The sequence below is a fragment of the Lethenteron reissneri genome, chromosome 3 (genome assembly GCF_015708825.2).
Source record: "Lethenteron reissneri isolate LAM-NWPU_2019-01 chromosome 3, ASM1570882v1, whole genome shotgun sequence".
Lineage (NCBI taxonomy): Eukaryota > Metazoa > Chordata > Hyperoartia > Petromyzontiformes > Petromyzontidae > Lethenteron > Lethenteron reissneri.
In genome coordinates, this window is record NC_083781.1 from 5,143,169 (window position 1) to 5,170,992 (window position 27,824).

At 50.7% G+C, this 27,824-nt stretch overlaps 1 protein-coding gene across 1 annotated transcript; it reads left to right on the forward strand.

Moving 5' to 3' along the window:
- Positions 1–59: 59 nt before the first annotated feature.
- LOC133347813 (melanin-concentrating hormone receptor 1-like) lies at positions 60–26,591 on the forward strand (the record flags this gene model as incomplete). The annotated part of the gene is made up of 3 exons (XM_061560443.1): positions 60–509; positions 25,949–26,499; positions 26,585–26,591. Coding segments are annotated over 3 exons (1,008 nt in total), but the record flags the coding sequence as incomplete, so codon positions are not given.
- Positions 26,592–27,824: the final 1,233 nt, after the last annotated feature.

Genomic DNA, 27,824 nt, shown 5'->3' on the forward strand with positions numbered 1-27,824 from the left:
GGGGGCGCGCCGCTCTTGCGGGCACCGGGGCCGGCGGCGCCCTCTGCGGCGGCGGCGGGCGCGCCGCGTCGGGCCCCGGCGCAGGTGGCGGTGGAAGCGCCGTGCCCGACATCTTTATGCTGAACCTGGCGCTCGCCGACCTCCTCTTCCTCCTCTGCATGCCCTTACTGAGCCATCAGCTGCTGGGCCACAGCTCGTGGCGCTTCGGGGCGCAGCTGTGCCGCCTCATCGTTTCGCTCGACGCAGCCACGCAGTTCGGCAGCACGTACCTCCTGACGGCGCTCACGCTCGACCGCTACCTGGCCACGGTGCGGCCACTCGGGGCCCTGTCGCTGCGCCTGCGACGGCCACGCACCGCAGCCTTTGCCATCGTGGCACTGTGGCTGCTGGCGCTGTTGAGCGCCACGCCGTACTGGCTGTACGTTCGCCTGCTGCCCGAGGACGACGAGGCCTGCAGCATCGTGCTGCCCGACCAGGAACGCGACATTTACTGGTTCACGCTCTACCAGGTGTGCGATTGCAGGGGCGTGCACCTGCTGCTACTGCTGCTGTGGTGGCGGTGGCGGCGGGGTCGGCCGTAGGGAGCGCGCAGTGGCAAAAGTTGAGCCTTCAGAGAATCGGATCAAGTGCTCTGACACGTGGGGAAACTTGGGTTTTCCCGACACAGTTAAGACAAACTAGGCACATTCAGTTAACGCGTGGGCTTTCGCGACCGATCGTATTCACGATAACGTGTTTTTCGGGTTAGATCGCGTAAATATAAATGTGTCGTTAACCCACCACCACCACCACCAAACACAGACAATTCAAACGGTTTGTCGCGTAAACAAAACGTGCATCACACCGGTGTGTTGGATAGTAAACTCACAACATTTACAATTTGAGTAACGACGTTTTGCTGGTGATTACAACCAGCTTCATCAGGCGATTTGCCAGAATTGTGAAGAAGCCTTTCCGTTTCCGTTCGACGCATTTGTCAAGAACATTGCAACCATGAGTCTCCAGTACAGACAATGGTACAGAATTTTAAGCGATGGCTTTTCTTCATAGCTTTCCTAGGACGTCATATCATTGAAGTAGCTGCAGTCCTGGGAAATCTGTCCGTTTTCCCAGGACGTTACAAGTCCCAGTTTTTTTTCTTCCAGTTGCATAATAATACTAATCCACGGCTCAAGCCAACATACATTTTACACGCAGTTCTCCGCACTTCTGGTATTGCGAGATAGTAATTTTGCCACGTTATGTTCCCGGGAACTGAGTACCAAACGGCTTACACACACAATAGGTGTCTCGGTCATGACCTCAAAAAAAGCAGAGGTCGGCTATATTGCAGGTGCTTGATATTTTTTATACTTACTACACCGAGGTGTGCACTACTTACTGCGACATATACACATATACACCATACACATATAGACTACACAATATACACATATCGACTATACATAACATACTATACCAGGGGTTGTTAGCATGTGGCTTCGAAGCCGAATGTGGCTCTTTGGTTGACCCCTTTGTCGGCAGCCAGTTAAAGAAAAAAAATCTTAAACATAATGATAATTAATTAAATATAGCAGGGAACGGGTCATTGTGGAATATCTTGGTGACGACAACATTTACAAAAGTAAAACTGTATTGTTGAAGAATAACTAAGGGAGGGGGGGACACCCCTAAATAGACAAGTTTATTCCATCAGCTATTTTATTTATATTTAAATAAAATTGTGTTCGTCATCTGTTGTATACCTGTGTATGTGTACAAGTAGCTATGCGTGTGATGCGGCTCTCGAACTATTTGGTGAAGCCCTGGGCTTCACCAGTAAGTAGCGTTCTGAGCGTGGGGCTGGTAGGGGGTGCCTTGGCCCCACCGGGTGGCCAAAGCTACGAGTTGGGGGCCCCTTGACAACCAATCATGAGATATGTGTTCAATATGAGTGTAAAAAGAACAGGAGTTTCCGTAACATTGCAATTAGGCAAGAGGAACCGCGATATATAACAATAGCGTAGCTGCGACCGTGCGAAACGAATCAAAGATTGGGGCCCCACCTGACCGATTGCCTCACGCCCTGAGCTGACAATTTCAGTACTACGCCGCTGCCATCAGTGCTTCTCAAACGTTTTCATTCCACGATATACACACACACGATGAAGCTTACTCCATCTTCGCAGGACACGCAAACCGAAAACTCGCTGTTGGCCCGGGTGAGTGGGTGGGTGGTGGGGGGTAATGCGTTGCAGCTTGGAGAAAATTCCCAATACCTGGTTCATACTGATCTTATACAGAACAATGGATTCAAGTGGCGCTGTCAAAATCCGTGACGAGAAGTTGCTCAACTGTGCGAGTGTCTGCGTGTATGTATGAGTGTCGACGTATCTACACGTGTATCCGTGTCTCTGGGTTTCTGCGTGTCTCCATGTGTGGTAGTGTCAATGGCGGAGCCAGGATTTTCAGGTAGGGGGGCAACCCCTCCAGCAATGAAAAATGATAGAGGAGTTGTTACTAAGTAAGGATTTGTCCGTTGCTTTTTATTCGACGCGTGTGCGGCGATGGCACAGCCATCGATCGAGGGTCGAATTCGAACCGTGTTGTGTGATCGGCATCGCGCTCGCTGAAGGTGAATGTCTTCAGGGAAGTCGTGTACTGTATACGCAACTGCGCACAATTCTGAGTCACTTATAACTGCTTTGCCTTTACTTATTGCCAATTATGGACTCAGACTATTGTCCTATCATCTCATAGAGTGCCGGTCACATAATATGCTACACAGTGGCAGTGGGGGGTCGCAAAATGCCGATTTATTACGAATAAACCCCAATGATCCAAACGAAATTAGGGATTTCGTTCGGATCATTGGGGAGGCACGTGCCACCCCCCCACTGTCTCCACCAGTGTGTAGTGTAGCAGTTAGCGCGCTGCGCTACGAACCCGGCGACCCGAGTTTGATTTTCGCTCACGGCCAACACCGATGACGATTATCAGAACTGGTACTGGGCCTCCTCGAGGTTGACTCAGCCTCAAATGAGCACCTATCGCCACTAGGGAGACAAAGGCGGCCGGGCGTGTTGCTGGCCACCCACCCCCTCGTGTACCGTGCCGGCCTTTATAGGTGCTCGCTAACGGCACTTGCTCCTCGAGTCTGTTAAGGTTATGCGGGGATTTTTGTCTTCGTATTTGTCTTTTTGTGTGTTTGTGTCTCCATGTCTATTTTCCCAACTGCTCACGCACGACCGAGGGAGTTGAGAGGGCCGGTGGTGAGGGCTGACGGCTGTTGGCCGTGCTGCGCCGCAAGCAATGGACAGGGGAAGGGCGGGAGGTGCGGGTAGAGGGGCTGGATCGGCCACCGAACGGCACGGAGGGTTATGTCTCTCCGTGCCGAGCAGTGAATTCGAAACTACCGCGTCACACCTGACCACGCCTGGCCGCCTTTGACTCCCCGGGTGGCGATGTTTACACACCGCACCAGGCGCTCATTCGAGGCTGAGTCGACCTAGGGGAGGCCCAGGACCGGTTCAGATAATCGTCACTGGTGTTGGCCGTGAGCGGGAATCGAACTCGGGTGGACAGGTTCGCAGCTATACTTAGCTAATTCATTCCATTGTCAAAATCCATGAAACCTCAGGCGTCCATATAATTGCCTTTTTACTATCCCAAGAACAAGAATTGGAATAGGTGACAAAGCCTTTGCTGTTGCAGCATAAACGCTTTGGAACAACTTTGTTTCCTCACTTAACATCATAAACCCTTCAAAACATATTCTGACTCAGAATGCTGGATACAGCCACATTTTCAAATGTGATTTGTAAAAGTAATAATTAACAATTAATTGAGTTACATTTGAATGTAAAACATTTCTGGAGGGGCTGTGTGTTGTTTTGGTGTGGTCTGGGACTGTTTTTGCTGTTGTTTTACTGCCTTTCCAAAGATTGGGAATGTATGATGCAATTTGAACGTGTACATGTCGTGTATTTATTTATAAGAGGCACCACGGTGGTTGGATGTTATATTCCTCACCTGGTATGCGGGAGGTCGGGGGTTCGATCCCGACCTTGACGTCTGCATATTTGGAGTTTGCGTGTTCTCCCCGTGGTCACGTGGAATTTTTATCTGGGTTTTTCGGTTTTTCCCGCCACATTTAGAAACATCACGCGTTTATACTATTTAGATTATTTTGCTGCTATAAATGTCTAAATGATAAGCCACTTTGTTGAGCTATCATTTGTGACCAGGTCGCTTTTGATAAATAAGTTAATACCTCAGTGGGCTTTGCCTGGTAGGAGAAGATGGTTTAGTTTTATTTGGATGTGTTGTTACCCGCCCCTTCTGGACATCTGTGAAAAAGAGCTTTATAGCTCATAGGATTCCTCCAGGATAAATATTCTAATTGTGCTACACAACCGCTTCCCAGAGACACACACAATCACAAATACATACAGAGACAAACTCACTCACATCCACACGCACTCATCAACACACAACCACATACACTCTCCCCACACAGACACGCACTGACGCAAAGACACAATGAAAAATATCCCTCGTATAGACGTTTAACAGACTGTTAGCGAGCACCGTTTAAGGCCAGCACGACACACAAAAGATACGTGAGAAGAAAAAAAAGCACGAAATATAATGTTTTATTTTATAAAGCGCCTTTTATATCAAAATATCTCGTTGCTATAAAAATGCCATAAAATGTCTACTCACATATGGGTAAAATCCAATACAAAAGCAGTAAATACCAAGGTTACGTAATGACTCGACTCGCAATAGAGACAGAATGCGGACAATATACGCAAGAAAAACAATAATTACACTTTGTGTGTAATTATATCAAGTACTTTCCCCTGTTTAGTATTATTCCTTCTCATTAAAGTGTGTACTTTGTGATGTGTTCAGAATTTACATGTTGAGTATTGGGAGTGCTGGGAACACATCTTCCTGTATTTGAGTTAATTATCATGGGAAATAGCTGATCAGTTCACGTCGTATCAGTTGACATCATGTTTTCCAGGAACTTCACCCTGACTTAAATTGATCATTCTCACGACAGCATATACTTATTATACATGCACATACAATTATAAATAAGCCTGATTTTCCGCAGACAATGTTAATTTCCGCCAGTCATGCTTTATCTGCACAGTAGGTTTAGTCTAAATTGCCTACTCATCCAATTCACGATTGAGAGCCGTACATTTTCTGGACAATCAAATCGATTGTTTAACCTTCAGAATAAATTGGCTAGAAATTAAAATGTGATTTTTGTACAGGTATACAAGTGGGGGGTGGAGGTGTTGAGCTGGTTAATTTGAATCCTGATTTGAAGCTTTCGTGATTGCAGGAATCCATATTCTTTGGGTCTTTCGGTAAAGTCACGTAGATAGGTTCCAAATTATGGCCACATTCCATCTTCAAAAACTTTATAATTACGATAGGAAGCACAGAGTCATTTTATACTCTTAGCCGTGAAGCTTCAAATCATCTTGGGCTTGTAATTAAGAGAATATTTGTACTTTGTTGGAGCCGAAACGTCGTAAGAATTTTATTTTATCATGTTTTATTTTTATTATTTTATTATTTCCCTTCTACGTGACTTTACCGACAGAACCAAGAAGAATATTTGTACTATCAAGCGATCACCTTTGGCAAAAACGTGTGGACTTTGAGATGATGAGCTGGTGCATTTTATCCATATTTAGGTTTGGACGCCAGCATGCTTTGTAAGCCTACAAATTTATTTTTTGAGGACAAATGTAAATACGGGTTACCTTTAACAGACAAAGATCCCCCGTATAGCCGTTTCAACACCTCCAATTAGCAAAGTTGACTACCTACGGTGCTGAAGAAGTTCAACATACATACATTGGTGAGCACTGTTGAGGAAAGTGCTTTCAGTGAGCACCTATTAAGGTGGGTATGGCACACAAGGGCAGTAGGCGGCCAACATCACTCCTCAGTGGTGATATTTACACACTGCACCAAGTACTCATTTATGGCTGAGTCAACCGAGGGGAGGCCTAGGATCAGTTCAGACATGTTGGCCATAAGCAGAACCGAAATCCAACCAAAGGAGTTCTCACAAGGACAAAGATCTCCGTGTAGACTTAACAGACTGTTGGAGAATGTGCTGTTGGTGAGCACCTATGAGGGCTGGCAGAGCACACGAGGCGGTTGGTGGCCAGCACCATGCCTGGCCGCCTTTGTTTCCTGAGTGGCCATGTTTACACAACGCACCAGGAACTAATTTGAGGCTAAGTCGACCTAGGGGAGGTCCAGCACCAGTTTAGATAATTGTCACCGGTGCTGGCCGTGAGCAGGAATCGCACCCGGTCAGCTGGGTTCATAGTGCAGTGCGCTAACCGCTACACTACCGCTCTCCCACAATACATGCACAAACACACGTACATTAGCAACACTAACACTTGCATGCACATGTGAGGTAAGTGCAACTACTAAACACTTGTCATGGCTGTGTTGACAACAAAGTAGCCAGGACCCGATCTTGCGGCCTAAGCAAGTTTGAGCCTGCATAGTGATTGGATGGGTGACCAGCATGCGTGACAGGTGGTATAGGCTGTGCACTGTATGGTGGGCAGCAGGCATGTTAACTACCTCGCCTGGTGTACAGGAGGGTAGAGGCCGATCGGTTTCGGTTTCGGCGCCGAAAGTTGGCAATCTGGCCTCTTTCGACATACTTTCGGTTTTGGCCGAAAGTCAATTTTTTATTTTCGGTTTACTTTAGGTTTCGGCCGAAACCAGAAATTCAGTTTCGGTCGGCCTCTACAGGAGGATGTGGGTTGGATCCTGACACTCACGCCTGTATATTTGGAGTTTGCATGTCTCTCTCCCCGTGGTCGTGTGGATTTTTCACTGGGTCTTCTGGGTTTTCCCTCCGCATTTATGTTGAACATGCATTTAGAGTATTTGGCTGCTATACATTTCGTTGACCTATCATTTGTGGCCAGGTCTCTTCTGAAAAAGTAAAGCTCTATAACTCAGTAGGCCTTAGCTGATAAAGTTAAACATTTTTTTACACGTTTTATTGTCATTAAAGAAACCAGAATACAGCTTTCTAAAGGAGGGGGAAACAACAGATAACGTGTAACAAGCTCGACATAAAAAAAACATTGTTTCTGGTAAATAGTTTGTTCATTAATTTGCTCCTATACTGACAAACCAGCATGGTCCATTGTGGTCCAACCCCAATAGCCTCCCATGGCCCCATAGGGTATAGAAAAGCCTTCATCCATCTGTGGACTTTTCTTTCATGCGCATGGCAAAATAGTCACAAGCTAAATGTCAATGTCGAGGTCTACGAGCCACGAGAGGCCTTCAGGAGAGAGTTCGTGCAGTTGTGCTGTTCCTCCTCCATTGCAGGAGCGCGAGACTACAGTGGTTTACTACACAGTCTATGGTTTTGTCTGAATGGCCACAATGGCTTGTCTACATCACCGCCAGTGGCAAGGCGGTGGCAGACGTGTTGTGCCGGCTACGTGCACCAAAGCCTGCAATCGTTTTCTCCCGAGAACCGATGTACACACATCCCACCACCAGATGTGGATTTGCACCCAAGTTGACCTTGCCGGGTATAAATATAGGCGCAAATATATCCTTTGCCACCAATGCGCATTATTATTATTACCATCAGGCACAGGCAAAGACAGCGACCCTACCCCCCGTATACCTACATAGCATGTTGATACAAGTGTCTTTAGCGAGCACCTATTATGGCCTGTGGAAAGGGGAGTTGTGTGGTCGGTACCTCACCTGGCCACTTTTGTCTCTCCATTGCTGAGACAAACAGCCCCGGTTCGCTCATTTACACCACACCAACACCGCACTGACCAGCGTGGTGAAGTGTTGGGGCCGCTGGTCGCCGAAGTCCCTCCCTGCTCCGTGCCTATGGCAGGGGCTCCACCGTTCGCCGACCCCTCGCTACTCTGCGAGCAGCTGCTGCCGTCGCTGGGCTCATCGCCCGACGGCTCCCCTCCCTGGTCCGTCCCTCCGCGAGCTCGTGTGAGAGGCATAGCTCGCCGCACGCTCTCGTTCACCTGTGTAGAGGTGTAATTGTGTATGGGCACGGATGGCTAACAAACACAAGGGGCGTGGTTAGGGCCGTACACAGAGGAGGTGCTCACACCGACGTCCGCACCTGCATCCCCCACGGGCATCTCCCGGGGGCCGAGTACTATAAAAGGTGGTGAGCCGGAGGGCTCGAGGTCGAGTATTAGCTTAAACCAGCGAAGACTGAAGACCAGCTAGAATAGGCCCCGGAGCTCCCCTGGCTCGCTGTCCTTGTCAGGGCCGACCAGGGCAAGCCGGTGGCGTGGCCCCGAGAGCCCAGACTGACGTTCTTATAAGAGCCGGTCTGGAGACTCAGGGTGCCGGGATCCCAGCTTGACCAGGGCTGGGATAGGTAGCCTCCCCTAGCTCCGTAGTGGAGGACTTGGGCGTAGGTTAGCGGGGTTAGATGTTGTGTCTCCCTGTAGCCGAGTGAAGGGGACGATACCCCCTTAAGTACTGTGTGTACCCGTTACTGTGCACAAGTTGGTGTTAATAAATAAGTGTGCCTCCGACCCCGTCGTCAAAGCCTCCTGAATACTTACTACATCTGGCGTCAGAAGTAAACGTTCAACAATGGACACACGAGGGACGACATGTACCAGGGAGTCGGAGATGGAAGACACCACGGCCGAATCGCCACCAGAGATGGCCGAGGTCGGATCGGAGCAGCCGGGGCTGAGTACACCCGCGCTGCTACGACAGGAAGGGGGGATGCGTCGGCCGAGGGACTTCGGCTGGCTCACTCCCGCCTGGCAGCGCTGCTCTACGCTGCGGCCGCCGCGTTGGAAGAGATCACGCGGCTGGGGGCTGGAGGGGCTGCGCGGGACGACGACAGCAGCCGACGCGCAGCGACATTTCCCGCCACCCCGACGCGGCTCGCGGTTAAATTTCCCGCCATCACTACAGTGCGAGCAGAGGGCGGGGCCGGCCCGCGTCAGGTGACTGCTGAGGGCCAAGCACAAGCCGTGACATCATCAACACCGGCCAGCGCGTCAACAACGGAGCGACCGGCGATGCCATGCTCGCAGCCCGCCCACACTGTAACGTCTGCTGGGAACGACGGAGCGCGATCCGCAGCCACGGACGTCGCGTTACAGCAGCGTCTGCCGCCTCTCAAAGAATTCGTGGGCGCGGACGGAGACTGGGGCTTCAAAAGGCGGTTCATCGCTCATCAGGAGATGGCGAACTGGACGGACAACGACGCCCTGGCTACTCTCACCTCGGCGCCTAAGGAAAAGCGCGCCATGCTGCACTTGGCGCTGCAGCTGCTGTCAGCTGTCTATGGCCCGCCTTCGGACTGCAGGCAGCTATTCCACGATCGTCATTGGGGTGCCAACGAATTGCCCCTGGCCTTCCGGACGGCTCTCCTGGCCCTGGCGAAGGCAGCTTTCCCGCGGATGGACGAGGAGGGAGTGGACGCCATGGTGGCTGAAAAGCTGCTGCTACTCGCTGATGAGCTGGACGTCGCCGTCTTGGCTCAAGACGACGCAGAGATGTCGTCCTTGCTGGTCGCGCGCCACATCCACGGGGGCTTGCGGTCCCTGCGTCGCAAGGCCGCCAAGAGGGTGGCCGGCCATGCCATGACGGCCGCCACCCTCCCATCAGAGGAGGTCTGCGGGGTGGAGTGGCGGGGGGAATGGAAATCGGCGGCACCACAGGCTCGGAACGGACCGAGCCGCCAGGAGCAGCCCAGGCCATCTGGGGCGCTCACACGGTGCTACAACTGTGGCCTTCAAGGCCACGTTGCTTCAGGATGCCGGGCTCCCCGTCAGCGCGGGGCGACACCTCGTCAGGACGCCGCGCCGTCTCCACCCAAGCTCCAGCAGAGAAATACGGCGAGTCGTGGCACCTCACACGTTTGGCCCATGCACACATCCGACACACACTCACGCGCTGAAATGAACAGGGTTCGAAAATCGACGGCCGTTGCATCGGATTGTTCTGAAATGCGGCGAGCGCTCCAACCGGGTCAGTGGTCGGCGCTCGCCCATCGGGTCGTTGCAGCGTCGGCGGGATCGTCGGTCGTGGTCGGTCATATTGATGGGGTAGAGGTGCGGATTTTAATTGACACAGGTGCATCGGCGACCATTATATCTGATTTGATTTATAACATCCTTCCCGTTCAAAGTCGTCCCTTGCTCCCCGTTGACGTGCCATGCTATGCTGCTAACGGGGGCTCGCTGGGCATCATTGGGCAAATCCGCGCCAAAATTTGCATTGGAGACATTAAATTATCCGGACCTGTTTTGGTTTCCTTCTCACTCGCGGTTCCGTGCCTGTTGGGGACGGATTTCTTGGCCAAAATGCCCATTCGTATCTTGATTGACCAGGGGTGCATCGAGCTCCCGTCGGGCCGACGTGTTACATTTTTGTCTTCCCCCGCCACGGAGCGTCGGGCATTTGCCACCGTGCAGGCGCTCGTGACAAAAACTGTGCGCGTACCCCCGGGGGCTCAGATGCTCGTCCCTCTTAGGTTGCGTCGGCCGTTTGCTGAAGGGGTTGCGGATCGGGGGGTCTTGTTGGGACCATCTCGGGCCGGGGTCAATGGACCCGATTTGCTAGCGGCTCAGACCATGGTGAAAGGGGATGGGGACCCCTTCATTGCAGTCCTTAATGTAGGATCGCGAACAGCCGTGGTTCCTCAAGGGACCGTGCTTGCACACACAACGCCGGTACCCTATGAGGAACCACTCGTGGGTCACGTAAGCACCGACCCTCCGTCGCGACCGCATTCGGACTGTGATGACGGATGGCTGGATGCGCTTTGCGCGGGGTCAGTGGACCTGTCCGACTCGCAGCGTGCGCAGCTGCGAGTTCTCCTGAACGAATTTTGCGACGTTTTTAGTTAACACAAATTTGATATTGGTTGTACTAAATTGCTGCGACACCATATTGACACGGGTGACAGCGCGCCAATCCACCAAAATCCCTTTCGGTTGAGTCCCGCCGAAAAGGATCATGTCAAATCGGCCGTTGATGACATGCTAGCCGCCGATATCATTTCCCCTTCCAACAGCCCGTGGGGCGCGCCGATCGTTTTGGTGAAAAAACACGACGGCTCACTGCGGTTTTTGTCGACTTTTGGCGATTGAACAAAATTTCTGTGGCAGATGCGTACCCGCTTCCTCGAATGGATGAGTCGCTCGATGCCTTGGCAGGGGTGCGATTCTTTTCCACCCTGGATTTACTTTCTGGATTCTGGCAGCTTCCTCTGGATGACGAATCCAAACCTAAGACGGCTTTCCGTACACCGCAAGGCCTCTTCAAATTTAACCGCTTGCCGATGGGCTTACATTCTGCACCGGCAACTTTTCAGTGGTTAATGGAACTGGTCTTGGCAGGCTTGCAATGGGATTCGTGTTTAATTTACTTGGACGATGTCATCGTCTTTAGCAAATCATTCGATGAACACCTCCAGAGGTTGCGTGCTGTTTTTCTCAAAATGCGGGCTGCCAATTTGAAATTTAAACCGCAGAAGTGCCATTTGCTCCGCGAATCGGTGCGGTATTTGGGTCACATTGTTGGGCGCTCGGGGATATCCACTGATCCCGCCAAAACGGAATGCGTCAGCTCCTGGCCAACTCCCACCTCGGTGGGAGAGGTCAGGAGTTTCATTGGGTTCGCGTCGTACTACCGACGGTTTGTGGCTGACTTCGCTACAATCGCGAAACCATTGCATGCCTTGACGTCCAAGGGAGTCAGGTTTCATTGGGGGCCGGAGGAGGAGGCTGCTTTTCGCGCCCTCCGGAATGCCCTGGTGGGGGCTCCGCCGTTGAATTACGCCGATTTCTCACAACCCTTCTTGCTCGATACAGACGCAAGTAACACAGGCATTGGGGGCGTGCTTTCCCAGCTCATTGGGGGCGTAGAGCATGTGGTGGCTTACGGTAGTCGAGTACTGTCTCCGTCGGAACAACGGTACTGCGTTACCCGTCGGGAATTATTGGCAATTGTTTATTTCATTCAGCAGTACCGCCCGTATCTGTACGGTCGGCGTTTCACCGTCCATACAGATCATGCCGCTCTACAGTACGCCCTGCGGGTTCAACAACCATCGGGGCAGTTGTCTCGATGGTTGGAGATTCTCCAAGACTACGACTTTGTCACCACATATCGTAAGGGCGTCCGCCACACGAACGCTGACGCCCTGTCGCGGTTGCCACCCACTTCGGAGTGCGCCTGCCTCTTGGGTTCGGGGCGTTGTAGGCCCCCGAACGTGACCACCGATTCGGTCTTCGTGGCCGCCGCCGATGCGCCTTCGGCTTCGGGTCCTATCGAGCAAGAAGGGAGGGATTCGTTGCTGGGGTTGTCGGTTGCGGAGTGGGGACGCCTCCAAATGGAGGACACCTCCCTCCTCGCTCTGCGCCGTCGCACCGGGGGGGTTGGTCAGGGGGTGGCGAACGTTGACTCGTGGGGGTTGTTCCAGGGGCTTTTAATGCACTGGGACGGAAAATCCCGCTGCCAACGGCTCGTGGTGCCTGCAGCATTGAGGGGTAAGGTGGTATGGGCTGCGCCTGAGCAGCTCCTGCACTTGGGGGTTCACAAGACCTTTGCCATGCTCCAGCTCGATTTCTTCTGGCCGGGCATGGCAAAGGACGTGGGGGATCTCCTGGGGTCGTGCACGCAATGCGCGCAGCGGAAGCCACCAGCGAGGGGGTCCAACCCTCCGCTGCAGTCCATAAAGGTTTCCCGGGTTAACGAGCTCGTTGCTCTGGATATTCTCGGCCCATTTCCCGCTACACCCAGGGGAAATAGGTATTTATTGACAGGGGTCGAATACTTCACGAGATGGCCTATGGCCTGGCCCCTGGCCAACCAGTCGGCAGCAGCCATCGCGAAGGCCTTTGTCCAGGGCTATGTCTTCGACAAGGGTGCTCCGGAACGGCTGCTGACTGACCAGGGTAAGAATTTTTCGGGAAAACTCCTCCGCGAGGTGTGCGACCTCTTGGGTACGGAGAAAATTCGGACCTCCCCGTATCACCCACAAACTGACGGGATGGTGGAATGGCTGCATCGGACTGTCACGTCCATGCTGTCCCAGCAGGTATCGGAATCCTAGACAGATTGGGACCTTCGCATTGCCGGTGTGTTACAAGCCTACAGGATGGCTCCCCACGCGGCCACCGGATTTTCCCCTTTCTTTTTAATGTATGGCCGCGAGGCTAACCCCCCTGTGACGACCCAGCTGAAGCTCTCGGCTCCTCAGGCGAAGTCTGCCTTGTCCGAACACGTTAAATTTAACATCGCCAAATTATCTGAGGCGCGGGAAGCGGCCATGAAAAATTCTGAACTCCGCCAGAAGGCGAACGAGAGGCTTCGGCTGGGGCGGGTACATGTGTTCAAATGGAAACCAGGGGACAGGGCATGGTTGCACTGTCCCCAGGTGCCGCTGGCGACATCGTCAAAGTTGGTACGGCCGTGGCGGGGGCCCGTGGAGGTCGTACAGGTCTTGTGGCCGCAATGCGTTCGCGTCAAATGGGGGAGGCGTCGGTGGTACGTGCACCCCTCAAGGTTGAAACCGTTCATTGCGCCGCCCCGTGGTTCGCACACACACACGCATGGCCAAACGTGTGAGGGGTCCGCCGACTCCCCGACGTCGCTGCTCTCGCCTAACCTGACATCAACTGTTCCATCTCCAGGTGCAACAGGAGTGACGGGTCCACGCCCGCCAACCCCTCCCGGAGGGGTCGGGGGTCACTCGGCAGCGAAGCCAGACTCTCTCGCACCCGGACCGTCAACAACCGCCACTGAGCGTGCCGGGACGGGCCCTTGTGACGGGCCCGCCGCGAGAACGCGCGCCAAAACGCGCAGACTATTGTGAGTTTGGCCGTTGGGGGGCCCTTGCGGACAGTGGGGGGAGGCGTCCGGAGTGCGTGTATATATGTTGGTTTTGGGGAATGGGGTATTTATTCGGGGGGGTGCGTCGGGTTATTTTTTTTCTCTTCCTATTGTTGTTGTTGTTATAGTTGTCATTGTTCTTGTTAAAATTACGCGAGGCACACACACGGTTTTGGGGAGGGATGCACCTTTATTCTGATTTTTTTTGCAGCCGGGGACGGCTGCGAGCTGTACAGGGGGGGGTAATGTAGAGGTGTAATTGTGTATGGGCACGGATGGCTAACAAACACAAGGGGCGTGGTTAGGGCCGTACACAGAGGAGGTGCTCACACCGACGTCCGCACCTGCATCCCCCACGGGCATCTCCCGGGGGCCGAGTACTATAAAAGGTGGTGAGCCGGAGGGCTCGAGGTCGAGTATTAGCTTAAACCAGCGAAGACTGAAGACCAGCTAGAATAGGCCCCGGAGCTCCCCTGGCTCGCTGTCCTTGTCAGGGCCGACCAGGGCAAGCCGGTGGCGTGGCCCCGAGAGCCCAGACTGACGTTCTTATAAGAGCCGGTCTGGAGACTCAGGGTGCCGGGATCCCAGCTTGACCAGGGCTGGGATAGGTAGCCTCCCCTAGCTCCGTAGTGGAGGACTTGGGCGTAGGTTAGCGGGGTTAGATGTTGTGTCTCCCTGTAGCCGAGTGAAGGGGACGATACCCCCTTAAGTACTGTGTGTACCCGTTACTGTGCACAAGTTGGTGTTAATAAATAAGTGTGCCTCCGACCCCGTCGTCAAAGCCTCCTGAATACTTACTACACCTGTAAATGCTGCGTTGTCTCTCCACCAATCACGCGCTCTAAACGGGGGTCAGGGGTCGGAGGGCGAATGACGCTGCCCTCACACCGCGCGAGTCCCTGCGGCGGTAGACGGAGCTGGTACCTGTGGACGCGCAGACCCATTTCCCCACGCTACGAGCGCACACACCTGCACACACGCGACACCCACTCGTGTGCCACTCTACGCAGCGCTCCCACGTGGCGAGCCGCTGTGTACACAGCACCACACGCGTTCCCACTTCTCAGCGAGATCACACGGAGACACGGTCAGCTATTAAGGATTTATTGTTTGCTACCTAGGACTGGTTTTTGAGTCAGTATGAATCGACGAGGCTGGCCTATTCTACTACCCCTGGACCTATTCCCTATTTATCGGCTACGATCCTAATTCACCTTCTTACTCACTGTTAGGTGCTCACGGCATTCCGTTGATCCCGTGCTCGCAGCATACCTCGATGCGTCTCATGGACGTCCGGGTCGCTGGGCTGGAGAGCGTCTTGTCGCCTGGTGCTGGAGTAAGAGAGGGCGATCTCCCCTTTGCGCCCCCTTTTTATCCTCCCTACATCAAAGGGATGCGGCTCCGAGCGTGGTGGCGGCCCCCTCCCAGTTTTTCTTTAACAATGGGCGCGCGCCTGTCAGCACGCGTACGTTGGTTCCGGGCGCCCTTGCTATGCTAATCAGATGCGCTGCGTGTTGCGGAGTTTATTCTAATTAATCCCTTTCTCATGCATGGCGCCTTGGTCTTGCGCATTATGCAGCGGCGTCCATCACCACGGCCTGCTGTGGAAGTTAAGCGCGGAGCCTCCGCATGTCTCCACCACCTGCCCCATCAATTGCGCACTATGCGTCCGAGTCGCCTCTCTGATTATTTGCATTTCCAGCCCTATCCTTTAACTTCCCTAACAATGGCACCTACGCACTCGAGCCTGCTTTGGCACGCTAAACTATGCCGCCCCGTCCCTCCTCTGCCTGTCTCGTCGACCCGTGGGGGTGTGTGTGGGGGGATGCGTTTCAACCGCGGTGGCCAAATGCCCTTCGCCGCGACCATACCATCTTAAGGCCGGTCGCAGCGCCGCGGTGCAAAGTAGCGTCGGGGGAGGTCGTCCAATTCCCTGGTCGCTGGAAACCGTGAAAGTTAATCCCGATATGGGTTTCTCGGATAAAAACCGGTCGGTCAGGTGACCTCCCCACGGAGCTCTATGGAGGGGGGGGGGAAATGCGTGCGGGTGTGTTCATGTGAGGTGAGGTGAGGGGGACGCGGGGTCGGCTCCGTCGCTTGGTGGTGGCGAGGTCGTAGATGGGGCGCCTGCTGAACAGCTTCGTGGCGGCGGCATCACAGAAGTATGGTCAATTAACCGACTCATTGAACAGGTGCATTGACAGAAATGGCTGTATCCCGACCATGTACTCGTTTAAGGATGAATGAACCTAGTGGAGGTCTAGGACCAGTTCTTTTACCACTCGCCCGACAGGTGTTAGCTGTGGCTGATAATAGAACTATAGTGATCGGTTTCATAATGCAGTGCGAAAACAAACAATTACCACCTCTGCTTATGCATCCACAGGACTTTAACAGATTTTTGGGGCAAGTGCTGTTAGTGAGCACCTTTGACAGATGGCACAACAAACGAGGGTAGTGAGTGGCCAGCACCACGCCCGGCTGCCCTTGCCTCCAAAGTGGTGATGTTTACACACCGCAGCAGGTATTCATTTAAGGCTGAGTCGACCTGGGGGCGGTAGAAATAATTCGCCACTGTTATTGGCCGTGAGTGGCAATCGAAATCTGGTCGCCGGTTTTCGTGGTACAGGACGCCAAGCGCTATACTACAGCTCCTTCGCATATGCACAAACACAATTGGCTCATGTCGAGAAAAAAAACCCGAGCGTTTTTGGGACAAGTCCACTGTGGCACAGGTGGTGCCTGTAGGGCCCAACTATACAAATTTAACTCGTGGACACCGAGCGCCAAAGGGGAGCTTGGCGCAGGCACTGGAATCATCATTGGTCATGGCATGAATGAGTAATGAGAACCGAATGTAAATTCCAGCCGAGCTCTAAATACCTCACCATTTTTTTAATACAATCACAGCAGCGTGCTGTTATTGCTTAAGTAGTTGTGTGTTTTTTTTACGTCGGAAATTATGCAGATGAAAAAACCGTGGTTATGATAATGTATTTCTGTTAAATTTGGCACATTCATAGACACGTGGCACAGCGTTAAGTGCCCTTGTGTTATGAACTCGGTGACTTGGGTTAGATCGCTGGCTTCAGCTAACTAACATCGGTGTTGTGTGGGTATATCCCAACTAGTCGTGTCTCTCACAATAACTTGTTAATCTGGCAGCGACTAAAAAAAAACACAGGCTTGCAATAATACAAATCTTAACAGCTATAGTCAAGTAAGCCAAATGACGGTCTGGTTAGCGCATTGCACTGTGGGTAGGATATGATGGGTTTGAATCCCGCCTGTGACGAGCGATATCTGGAGAAGTTCTGTGCTGCTTCTAACTTCACCAATTCGTGCTCACCACGTGTGCGGGTGAAGGTATAAGAATAGGGGTTTTACCCTTTCTGGCAATAAAACAGTTGTGTTAAGACGTTCAAACGCCAAACAGAAACCTTTTGCAAGGAATAATGTCTGCATTAACCACACGTACTTGTGGTGAACATGCAAACAAAAACATGCTCTGGTAATATATGGTGCATTGTCTTTGAAACTGATTGGTCTACACCATCAGTTTGATTGGTCTACACCTGTTTTATTGCCAGAAAGGGTAAAACGTATTCTTATCCTTTGATACTGGCAAGAAAGGTCCCATGTTGTGTGGGTGAAGTCTGCCCAAACAACTCCCCCTTCAGCAAAAAGGCATGAAAAAAATAAAGAACTTTTTTGCATAACATAAACTTGTGAGGACTTTGTTAGGCAAGAATATGTGTTAAAAGGTACAACTCATTAAAGACAACGGCGGAGAATACGCGAAACAAATTTATAAGAAAAAAACATGTTAAAGCAATACAGAAACACTTCTAAGCCTGGAAGGAAAGTAAAAATAATAATCGGTAACAGTTACCTCGTTCAAGTTGCGTTTTTTTTTTGCCATGGGAAACCAGAATACAGTGCGCAGAAACTACGTGGGAAACCATTTTGAAACTTTGAAAACTGCAATGTGGTGCACACGGATAAAACTTTAATTGAAAAAAATACATTCTCCAGCTTATAAGATGTGCTCCCCCCCTGTATTTTAGAACAAAAGTTAAAGGTGCCTGTCATAATCTGGTAGGTGTGTTTGTAACTATTTTTTATTTTAACCGCATTGCACTGGGCACAATTTTGGGGTGTGTCTTATTTTCTGGGGTATCTTGAAATCTGGAGAATGTTGCATTAGTAATTCATGAACGCGTATGTTCACGTGACAACTTTATTTGTTTGGCCGTGTCGGGTGGAGGAGAGTGTACGACACTCATTTTACTCACACGATCCGCACCAAAAAAAATCAATCGTGAATCATAACATCGGTCGCGAAAGCCTACGGCGTGTTAAATGCTGCTGGATTTGCCAGACGTTACTAACGAGATAAATCCATTGACATTATGTGGTTTTATTTCATGTGCATGATATACAATGGCAATTTGAAATCTTAATATATCTCCTGGGCATTGGAGGCGGGGTGGAGGGGTGAAAAAAACTCTTGTTTTGGCTCCCCATTGCCCGTGCCTCTGATGTGGACCGTGATACCCATGCGGTCACCTACTGTGTTGTAAACTGCCTCTCTCTCTTCACGGCACATGCTGCACGGATGGTGATTCCCTGCTGAAATTACAGGCTTGGCTGCCGGAAACCAGCTCTTGTCTGCATGCGGACTGCTCCAGCTGTGAGCACACCAATTGATGAACAACCCAGCTGGTTATTTAGTTTAGACGAATGCATTCAGAGACAACAATCCGACTCAGCGGCACCCTGGTGCAATGGAGCAAATGATGTGACATTTAAGCGCATCCTCTCATGTCCTGGACCGTACAGAATACGGATATGAAATGTGGTGTTTATATATTTCAAACAATAATGGCCATTCATAATTTATACAATTAACAATTATCGTGGGAAAACATTTTTAGCAATTAAAAAATCCATTGGTTGATGAAGGCCTGCCCATGCTTTTTGGTCATGGGGGTTGTTTGACTGTGCTTCACCACAATGATCAGTGAGAGCTTGTGAAGGGAGGAAGGCCCAGGACTGGTTCAGATAACATTCACTAGTAATGTTAGTCATGTCTGAAATTCGAACTCTGGTCGCTGGGTTCATTGTGCGGTGCGCGAACCACGACACTCCATGGCGCAACTTTGTACAACTGTCGGCCAATAATTCTTCTGTGGTCAATAAATTATCACTGCTCTGTGGGTTGTCAACGATGGTTACCTGAGAGATGGAGCGTAGTCCTCAGCCTAAGAATTCGGGATTTACACCACTGGCTTGGCCCACTTCGAGAAATGAACACAATCCTATCTATGCTCATTTTGAACAATAAGATACTCGAAATATATATATATATATGTTACGATATTTAAACAAAAATTACTTAATTCAGCGTTTTATTAAATTGTCAGGACATTGTTCGCCGTTCACATTGATGTTTTGTTCATTCATATTGCTCGACTCATTTTTTCCCATCTACTATATATGCGTGCATATTTCCATATACATATGAAACTATACTCTTTGGTTTTTTCGGTAAAGTCACGTAGGTAAAAAATATAAAATAAATTAAAATGAAAACAAATAAATTAAATCACGACGTTTCGGAAGCAGCACAAGCAAACCTTCATCAGGTGTAGCCTGCTCCAGCAAAATTACTGAGGCGTATGAAGAGAGTTATTAAGAGACAACGTGTTTATATAGGGTGTTGGAGGGGGGAGGAATCAAGGGGTCGGGGGGGGGGGTATGTGGCAGGCCGTGTGGACGGTCGGGCACGGGATTAGCATGAGTTAAGCCGATAGACAACCATCTGTATTCTTTCGTGATGTCAGGGGAGGGGAGTTTGTGCATGAGTGCAGTGCCTGCAACGACGAGTGATGGTGGTGTATCAGGCTGGGAGTAAAAAACTGGAAGAAATGGATATGGCTGTAAAATTATAAGGCAGCTAAAGTTAGACTTGGTTGATGACATCTTTCATATGAAACTGCTCATGACGTGCAAGACAGGAGGATTGCAGCCATCTCGTAACATTATGGAAAATCATCGAAGAAACACGAACTTAATAATGCAATGAGGAACGTTGTTTTCCCCCAACACATCCACACTGACACGCACTGCCTAATTAATTGGCTGCTGTTTTAAACCCCTCTTGATAATTTGTGACAAACAGAAAAATTTCAACCTTTTATCCAAATTGACATTCTCAGAATTTTCCCTGAGCAAATCCAATTTTCCCAACACGCAGTTCTCGTTTGCCAATTAGCGGTGCTTTAAATATTTATTTTTATATTCACGAAGGTCCTTTAAAAACGATTTCATTAAATAAGTAAATAAATAGCTGACAAACATCCCCCTTAAAGGCTGTTCGGGCAAGTGCTGTTGTCGTGTGCAGTGTTTATGAAGGCTGGAACAGCGCATGGGGAATGGGTGGTTTGTCCAATACCACTCCCGACCACCTTTATTTCACTAAGTGACGGTTACACACCACTCCAATATCTAGGGAGGCTCAGGACCGGCTGGTGAGGATATAACTCGCCAATGATGTGTTAGCCATGGCTGGAAATCAAACTCAGGTTCGACATGTACACAACGCGAGCGCGCTAACCACGGCACCCCACTGCCATCTACACACGCACACACTCCATACATATGTACTGCGGAAATATAATTGCACACCACACATGACACATATGCGATTTACTCAACGCTTGTTAACAAAAATAAAATATGTGCTATAAATGTGTAATACCTAGAATGTATTATTAACGAGGCATTCCCGCTGCCTGACAGTACACGTTTCTGTTGTGTGTCGGCATCATGCTCAATTGAGCCACTTGTTATGCACAGCGTTTCCCAGCGCTCGAGCAAGACAGCAGGATCTCATCCTTACAGGGTTTTAAAATATCAGTCGTCCACCCGATAAAAAAATAAAAATTACAAGCCGTGTATAGACGTTTTTATCGATCCACTGCTGGATGAGGGCCTCAACGTTCCACGCTGTGGTGGGTTGTTTGGCCACATTAAAACACAATTATTTGGTGATGCTGCTGCGTTTGCAGTGGCGCACGAGCACAATTAACTAAAACTTCAAACACACTCGTAAACAACACCTTACAAGACAATATATAATCGGCAACGTTTTGGCCAATGGTGCCTTCTTCACAGCACATGAAGGCTGAGAGCACAGATGTTGGGGCATAGTACAGTAAAAATACTTTTTGGTGGTACAATATTTACTTTTAACTATGTAAGACTGTATATATATATAAACAATGTGAGAAACTATTCTTAATACATTTGGAAAGAGAGCGGCCAGAGTAACAGTGTGCGCACCTGAAAAAATAACTATAATCGCACGCATACGGTAGGGGAGAAAATTAAACACGTGCATAAACGTGCCTATCTATTCCCCACAATGACCTTCACATTGGTAATTATTTGAGCATTCTCTGATTCTCTTGGGGAATCAGGGAGCACCGACCGGAGCACAGACTTTCAACTTATAATCGGGGTCAATGTTAGCATTAAACATGCATTTTCTATACATCACCGTCAGCTGCCCTCTGTGACCTGGTCTAAATGGGATTCATCCAACATTACCTGGCCACATGTATCATTGCGAAGAAAGCAGCCGGAGCGTCTGAGAACGGAGAGACTCGTGTGGCATGAGGGACATGGCCGAATATGGTCGTGTTGCAAGTGTAATGTTAGGGAACTTTGTCAACGAGAGTGTAGTGACATAAATGGAGTCACTATGGTGGTTAGCGCAAGCTACCATCACAAGAATGGAACTGTGGGTCTTGGGCCTCTCTCGGGCACCAGAGTGGGTATGGCATGGAAGCAGGCCCTAGGGGGCATGGTTCTAGTGACAGTGAAAGAGAGGTCGAGTGAGGACATGACAGTTTGGGTTAGAGGCCAACCGCAACTGAATTTCTGGTTTCGGCCGAAACCGAAAGTAAAAAATTGACTTTAGTCCGAAACCGAGAGTAAATCGAAATTAACTTTTTGGCTTCGGCCGAAACAGAAACCGTGCTGAAAGAGGCCATTTGCCAACTTCCGGCGCCGAAACCGAAACCTAATTTTGGTCGGCCTCTAATTGTCAGACTTAGAATCTCGGTATCAACATGCGTGTAGACTGAAGCGAACGCAACACATAAGCTAAGGCGGGCAGGCGGCTGGGAACAGACAACAGAGGCACTTTGTTGTCATTCCGCCAAAGAGACTCCACCCACGGATGGAGATGCAGGCTGCCGTTTGTTGACCGGTCGTATATACATTAGCAGACCATGGTTGCGGCTGTAACCTCGCTCCCAAGCTGCTGCTGCTGATGTGTGTGTGTGTTTGCAGCCTATCGCATAGGATTGCCTAGCGCCGACTGACCAGTCGATAGGCAGAGTGATAGACGTAGCACTAGCGTTATATTCTAAACATAGATCTTCGGTTGACGAGTGACGACCGAAAGTCAATATCAGTTTCGGCCGAAACCGAAACCAGACCGAAAGTTAAAAATGGAATTTCGGCCGAAACCAAAAGTATGCCGAAAGAGGCCATTTTCCAACTTTTGGCGCCGAAACTGAATTTCGGTCGGCCTCTAGTCTGGGTGACCCCAAGAGGGCACGTGACCGGACGAGGTGGCAAGGGGGGCCCAAAAGGGGGAGAGAGGGACACGTGATGTAGGGGCCAGAGTCTTCAGGAAGGATCTGGAAGGAGGCGTGGCCAAGGGCGGAGCCCGGCCACACCACGGCCGATAAAGTCCGAGTCCCGAGCCCCAATCGGCGCTGTTCTCTGGAATCAACCCTCGGTGCTACGTCTCTCTGATCTTTGGTCTTCGCTCGGCATCGTGGGTCAGTCAGAATGTTACTGACAGACCCAGTTATGTAGTTGCCTCGTTGTGGCTTAGTTAATACTCAAAGTTGCTATCACCTATGTTATTCAATACGTTTATGAATTTACCCAGTTGGGGTGTTGAAATAAACGTGTTGCCTCCAAGTCACGTGTGTGCCTCCGAGAAGAACACTACAAGAGTACTACCATGGTCGAATGGGCAGACAATTGGACTTGTAATCCAGTGGTCGTCCGTTCGATTCCCCTCTTCACCAGCACTCCCCACTCCCCCCCCCTCCCAACTCTCTCTGTCAGTGTGGGAACCACAGTCCATTGGCAGGTCACATGTGGGTACCTTAAAGCTCCGATTGGCACGGTTGGTTACGTACGTTGCCAAAGACGTTCAACATACGCACTTATACGGTACGTAAACTCGTCGGTACTCCCACCTCTTCTAAGACATTCGGCCAGTGTGGAAGAGGAGGCAGAGCTACCTCGGAGTGGAGGCCTTTCTATCAGCAGGAGTGTGAACATGTGACTACAGGGCTGCACCTTTACCTTGAAACGTATGAACATGGTTCGGTTTGAGACCCCCCCCCCCCTTCCAACCCAGCTTATATATATGCTCCAAGCACGTGTGCTGTTTCATTCAGACGCTGTCGCCTTGACAGACCTGGTTTCACCTGAGGACGGCTGCTTGCGTTGTGGCCGAAACGTCGTGAGAATTATTTTATTATGTTTTATTTTTATTATTTTATTACTTCCCTTCTACGTGACTTTACCGAAAGAACCAAGAAGATGAATCCCTGCAGTCACGAAAGCTTTAAATCGAAATGTAATAAGTTAATCGGCTAAACATGCAAATCGCATCCAAGGATTTCCATGCTGTCAGCTCAATGCTCTAACATGGGAATTATCCCTCGGAGATAATGAGCCACCTCCAAATTCTTTGTTATTTATGTGACTTTCAAATTTTTCTGGACGACCGTGGAATTAATCAGTGTGCCTAGATGTTCCATTCAACACACATGGTTATAAAATATGGTTATACAATTGATATAGATTTCACATCAACAAATTAGCACCACGCTTTTACATAGCTAATCTACGACGTAACAAGACAAGCCAAAACGGCCTGAACATAAATATTGTTTTGACATGTGTAGTGTAGCACAAGTTGGAGACGAGGTATTTGCAGGAGGCACCTTCTTTATTGACACTCTTAGGTTCACATGTTCCTTCGGATGTCGTATACCCTCGCCTAGACGCAACCCTGACCGTGTTACACTGACGGCGTCGACTGAGACAGCCAACAATTATCCGGCCGTGCAATGATCTAGTGAAGACGACAGCGACGAAGGCGGTGTAGATGACAGCGACGACGTGACGAGTCCACTCCCAGAACCGCTGCTTTTATTCTACTCGGCGCGGCCTGGCTCCGCCCTGGCTCCGCCCTGACCACGCCTCCCTTCTCGAACCCACTAGCGGGTTCCAGGGACTTCCCGATGAGGTCTTCCGTGACCCCTGCCCCAGTTCCTCCACCCTGCCGGCACATCCGTGTATATGCTCGACGGGGTGTATGCTAACTGTCCACCGCAGTTGCCGCTGCTGGACAGCAGTCGGCGCTTTGTCACTACACATGTATAACAAAAATAAAACACATTTAGCCAACATAGTCTGTCAGGGCAAGTGCCATTAGCACCTATAGAGGCCGGCATAGCTCACAAGGGCGTAGTATGGCCAACACCACGTCCGGCCGCCTTTGTCCCCCCAGTGGCAATGTTTACACATTGCACCAGGTACTCATTTGAGGCTGAGTCGATCTACGGGAGGCCCAGGACTGGTTCAGATAATCCCTAACACTGGTGTTGGCCAGGAGCGGGAATCGAACTCGGACCGCCGGAGTCGTAGCGCAGCGCGCTTACCGCTGCATCACCGCTCCCACACACACGCACACATGCGCTGGCGGTGTTGGGTTTTCACTATGGCAACAGCCACGTGGCCTTTGTGATTGATGCGCATCGGAGGCCGGCCGCATTGTGCGGCGTTCTTTGAAAATGTTAATTACACGACTATTTACAGGATTTTCACCGTCAAAAGTTTTGTAAATAAAATGGATTAACATTTTTCTTTAAGACTGCTACTGCTGATAAAGAGAATGTTACCATTCTATTCATGACACCTTTCTTTTTTCTTTCATGAAAGCCCCATTGGAAGTGTTTTTTTGCAATGGAGTTTCGGTCCTAAATATGACTTTCTATCTTTGACTTTACGCAAAACTCCACAACAAGACAATGCATCTCATATAACAGAAGTGCATCATTATTCCTATAAAAAAATTTGTTTTACTTTGTTTGGTGAAAAGTCTAATGACTTTGCTGCTCCACGTTTCTGGAGCACCCTTATCTACAGCTTTGTTCTCTCCCTTCACTCCCCCACTCTATGTCCCTATTAGACTCCATCATAGGGCTTGCTTGCACCTGCACCTAACTTTTTCCCGTCACCTCTTGCTCTCACATTATTTTAGCGCATTCTTTTTCGATTTTGCGTGCGTTTCCTTTTACGACCGTTAAATACCTCGTTTTTTCGCTGTGGAAATATTCCTTAAGGACCCTGTACTCATTCTCTGCAGTATTGATATTTTAGTTTATTGCTGCTGCTCCACACACCACAGATCTCATTTTGTAAAAATCCAGGAAACTGGCTAAACGGGACCGCCCGTGAACTCAAACATACCAATCAGGAACGTTGCTTTCACTTGGTACCGTTATGCAGCCATAATTTAAGGCCACTCGACAACACTTCCACCGAGATCTTCAGATGAGCGATTCTTTGAGTGCCTCTCTATCGAGGATGAGTCTTCGCACTCGGAGATCGTCAGATTAAGTGTAAAACCCACATGTTCTGTAAATTGCTTCGCTTGTGCAAACACAATAGCACGTCAATTCGTAGGAGTCTCACGTGACAGCCCAGAATTAAAACCGAACAGCTCAGTGACAATGACCCACAACTGTTACGACAGCATTAGATCCATCCGTGCGCCACTCAGCCACCTTTCACATTTCACTTTCTCGGCTTTGCAACTGTGTAGCCTCCAACTGTTTATCCTGCGATAATTTATCCCTTGTTCTCGTCGCTCCCTCATACAATGCCGCACAAACTCATCTGCACTGTCCCACCCCACACTTTCCCTCCACCTTCCCCGCAGTTCGTGCTGGGCTTCGCGCTGCCGCTCCTCATCATCTCGGCCGCCTACTGGCGAATTCTGCAGCGCCTGCACTCGGCCATCGTCCCCGCCGGCCACAACCGCGGCGTGCACGCCCGCACGCGCAAGGTCACCTGCTTCGCCATCGCCATCTGCATTGTCTTTTTTGTGTGCTGGGCCCCCTTCTACGCCCTGCAGCTGCTGCAGCTGCAGAGTTCCTTGGCACCGAGCGGCTCGGACGCGTTCCTGCGCGCCTACAACGTGGCGATCAGTCTGTGCTATGCCAACAGCTGCCTCAACCCCTTCGTCTACATGGCCATGTGCGCCGCCTTCCGCCGCCGTGTCGCCGCCGCCGCGTGCTCGTGCCGCCGCAGGGCCCACGGCGGCGCCGACGGTGTCGGAGCCGCCGCCGCTGGGCGGGGCGCGAGGGTCGAGCGCCGGCAGGGGGGCGGCGAGGCGGAGCGCGAGCCCGACAGGGAGATGGAGAGCCTGCCCAAGGCGGCGGGCGAGCGGCCGCTGGGGTCGGAGCGCACCGAGGGCCGGCGCGGCTCCTCGTGCGCGGAGGTTGGCGGAGGAGGGGGACGCTGCGCGCACGGCAACGGGGAGGGGGAGGGGGGAGAGTCGACGCTGCGGTTGGAGAGCGTGACGGACGAGGCGCGCTGGGCGGGCGCGCGCGAGCAGAGCTCCGGCCCCTGCTGCCACTGCCCCCTGTCCTTGGAGGTGCGGGCAAGCACCGGCGCTCGGGGTGGTGCGTTGTGAGCGGCGCCACTGCCGCCGCGAGGATTGACGCACTTGCGGGTGAGCCGGCGGAGCGGCGTGACAATAGGGACTTGAGGATGCGCGGTCGCCAAGGCCACGCCGGCTTGTGCAGGTGTTGATGTTACGGGGCCTTCAGGAAGCGACGCTCTAGCCTCCCTATATTCTGCCTAGAATAATGCATGCACAACTTCAATGTATAGCTTACAAACCACATGAAGAAAGTTTGATGGGCTTTAATTACGTGAGAATAATTTTTATTCATAGCGAGAATAACAACGTGACGATCGTTTGAGAACCCCCATATTGAAAACGCGTTTGAGTAATCAAAATGTTCACAAATGTCCTGTTGTCTTTTGCGAGCAATAATTTCGACGTATATATTATTTTCGGGAATGCGTCTCGTGAAGACACACACCCCCAACTGGTCCACCATGACAGAGCGTTCTCTCGTGCTACCGGACACCACAGCAAAGCAATTTATTTTGATAGATGAAAAATTGTAACACTGAGTTGGGCAGTAGTGCACAAGCGATTTTAATAAAACAAAAAATTGAAGACCTTCATAAGTTTGGTGAAGTGAGGACCAGGACCTCTCCTGATATCACTTGCCACCAATGTCAGCCGTGGCCAAGAATCAAACTTGGGTTACAGTGAGTTCATGGTGGGTTCATAGCACAGCACAGCACACGAATCACTCCACTACTACCACTTCCACCCAGCTGAATAGGAAGGCTCAGTATATAACCTATAAAATAATGTATTTGTCTGTCTGTCTATCTGTCCGTCCGTCTGTCTGTCTGCGCACATGCGCTTGCGAGGGATTTGGCTCTCAAATGGTGGGGTTTGCGTAAAAAAATTTTTTCCAGCTACCACGCGGTAAGCCCCGCGGTGGGCAAGCGCTATTCCGTTTTCCCATCCGTTACCTTTACATTAGTTAAAATAGCGTTTATTTGCGATTAATCTTTATTAAAACATTTAGATTTGAAATTATTGATTTATTTCCCTTCACCGCTTCAGGAGTGCCAACGCAGCAGGCTGCACTTGCGCACAACGCCCACTCGGTAAGCCCCTAGCAATCCACACGCACCATCACCGCAGGTAGCAACGCACACACGACCGG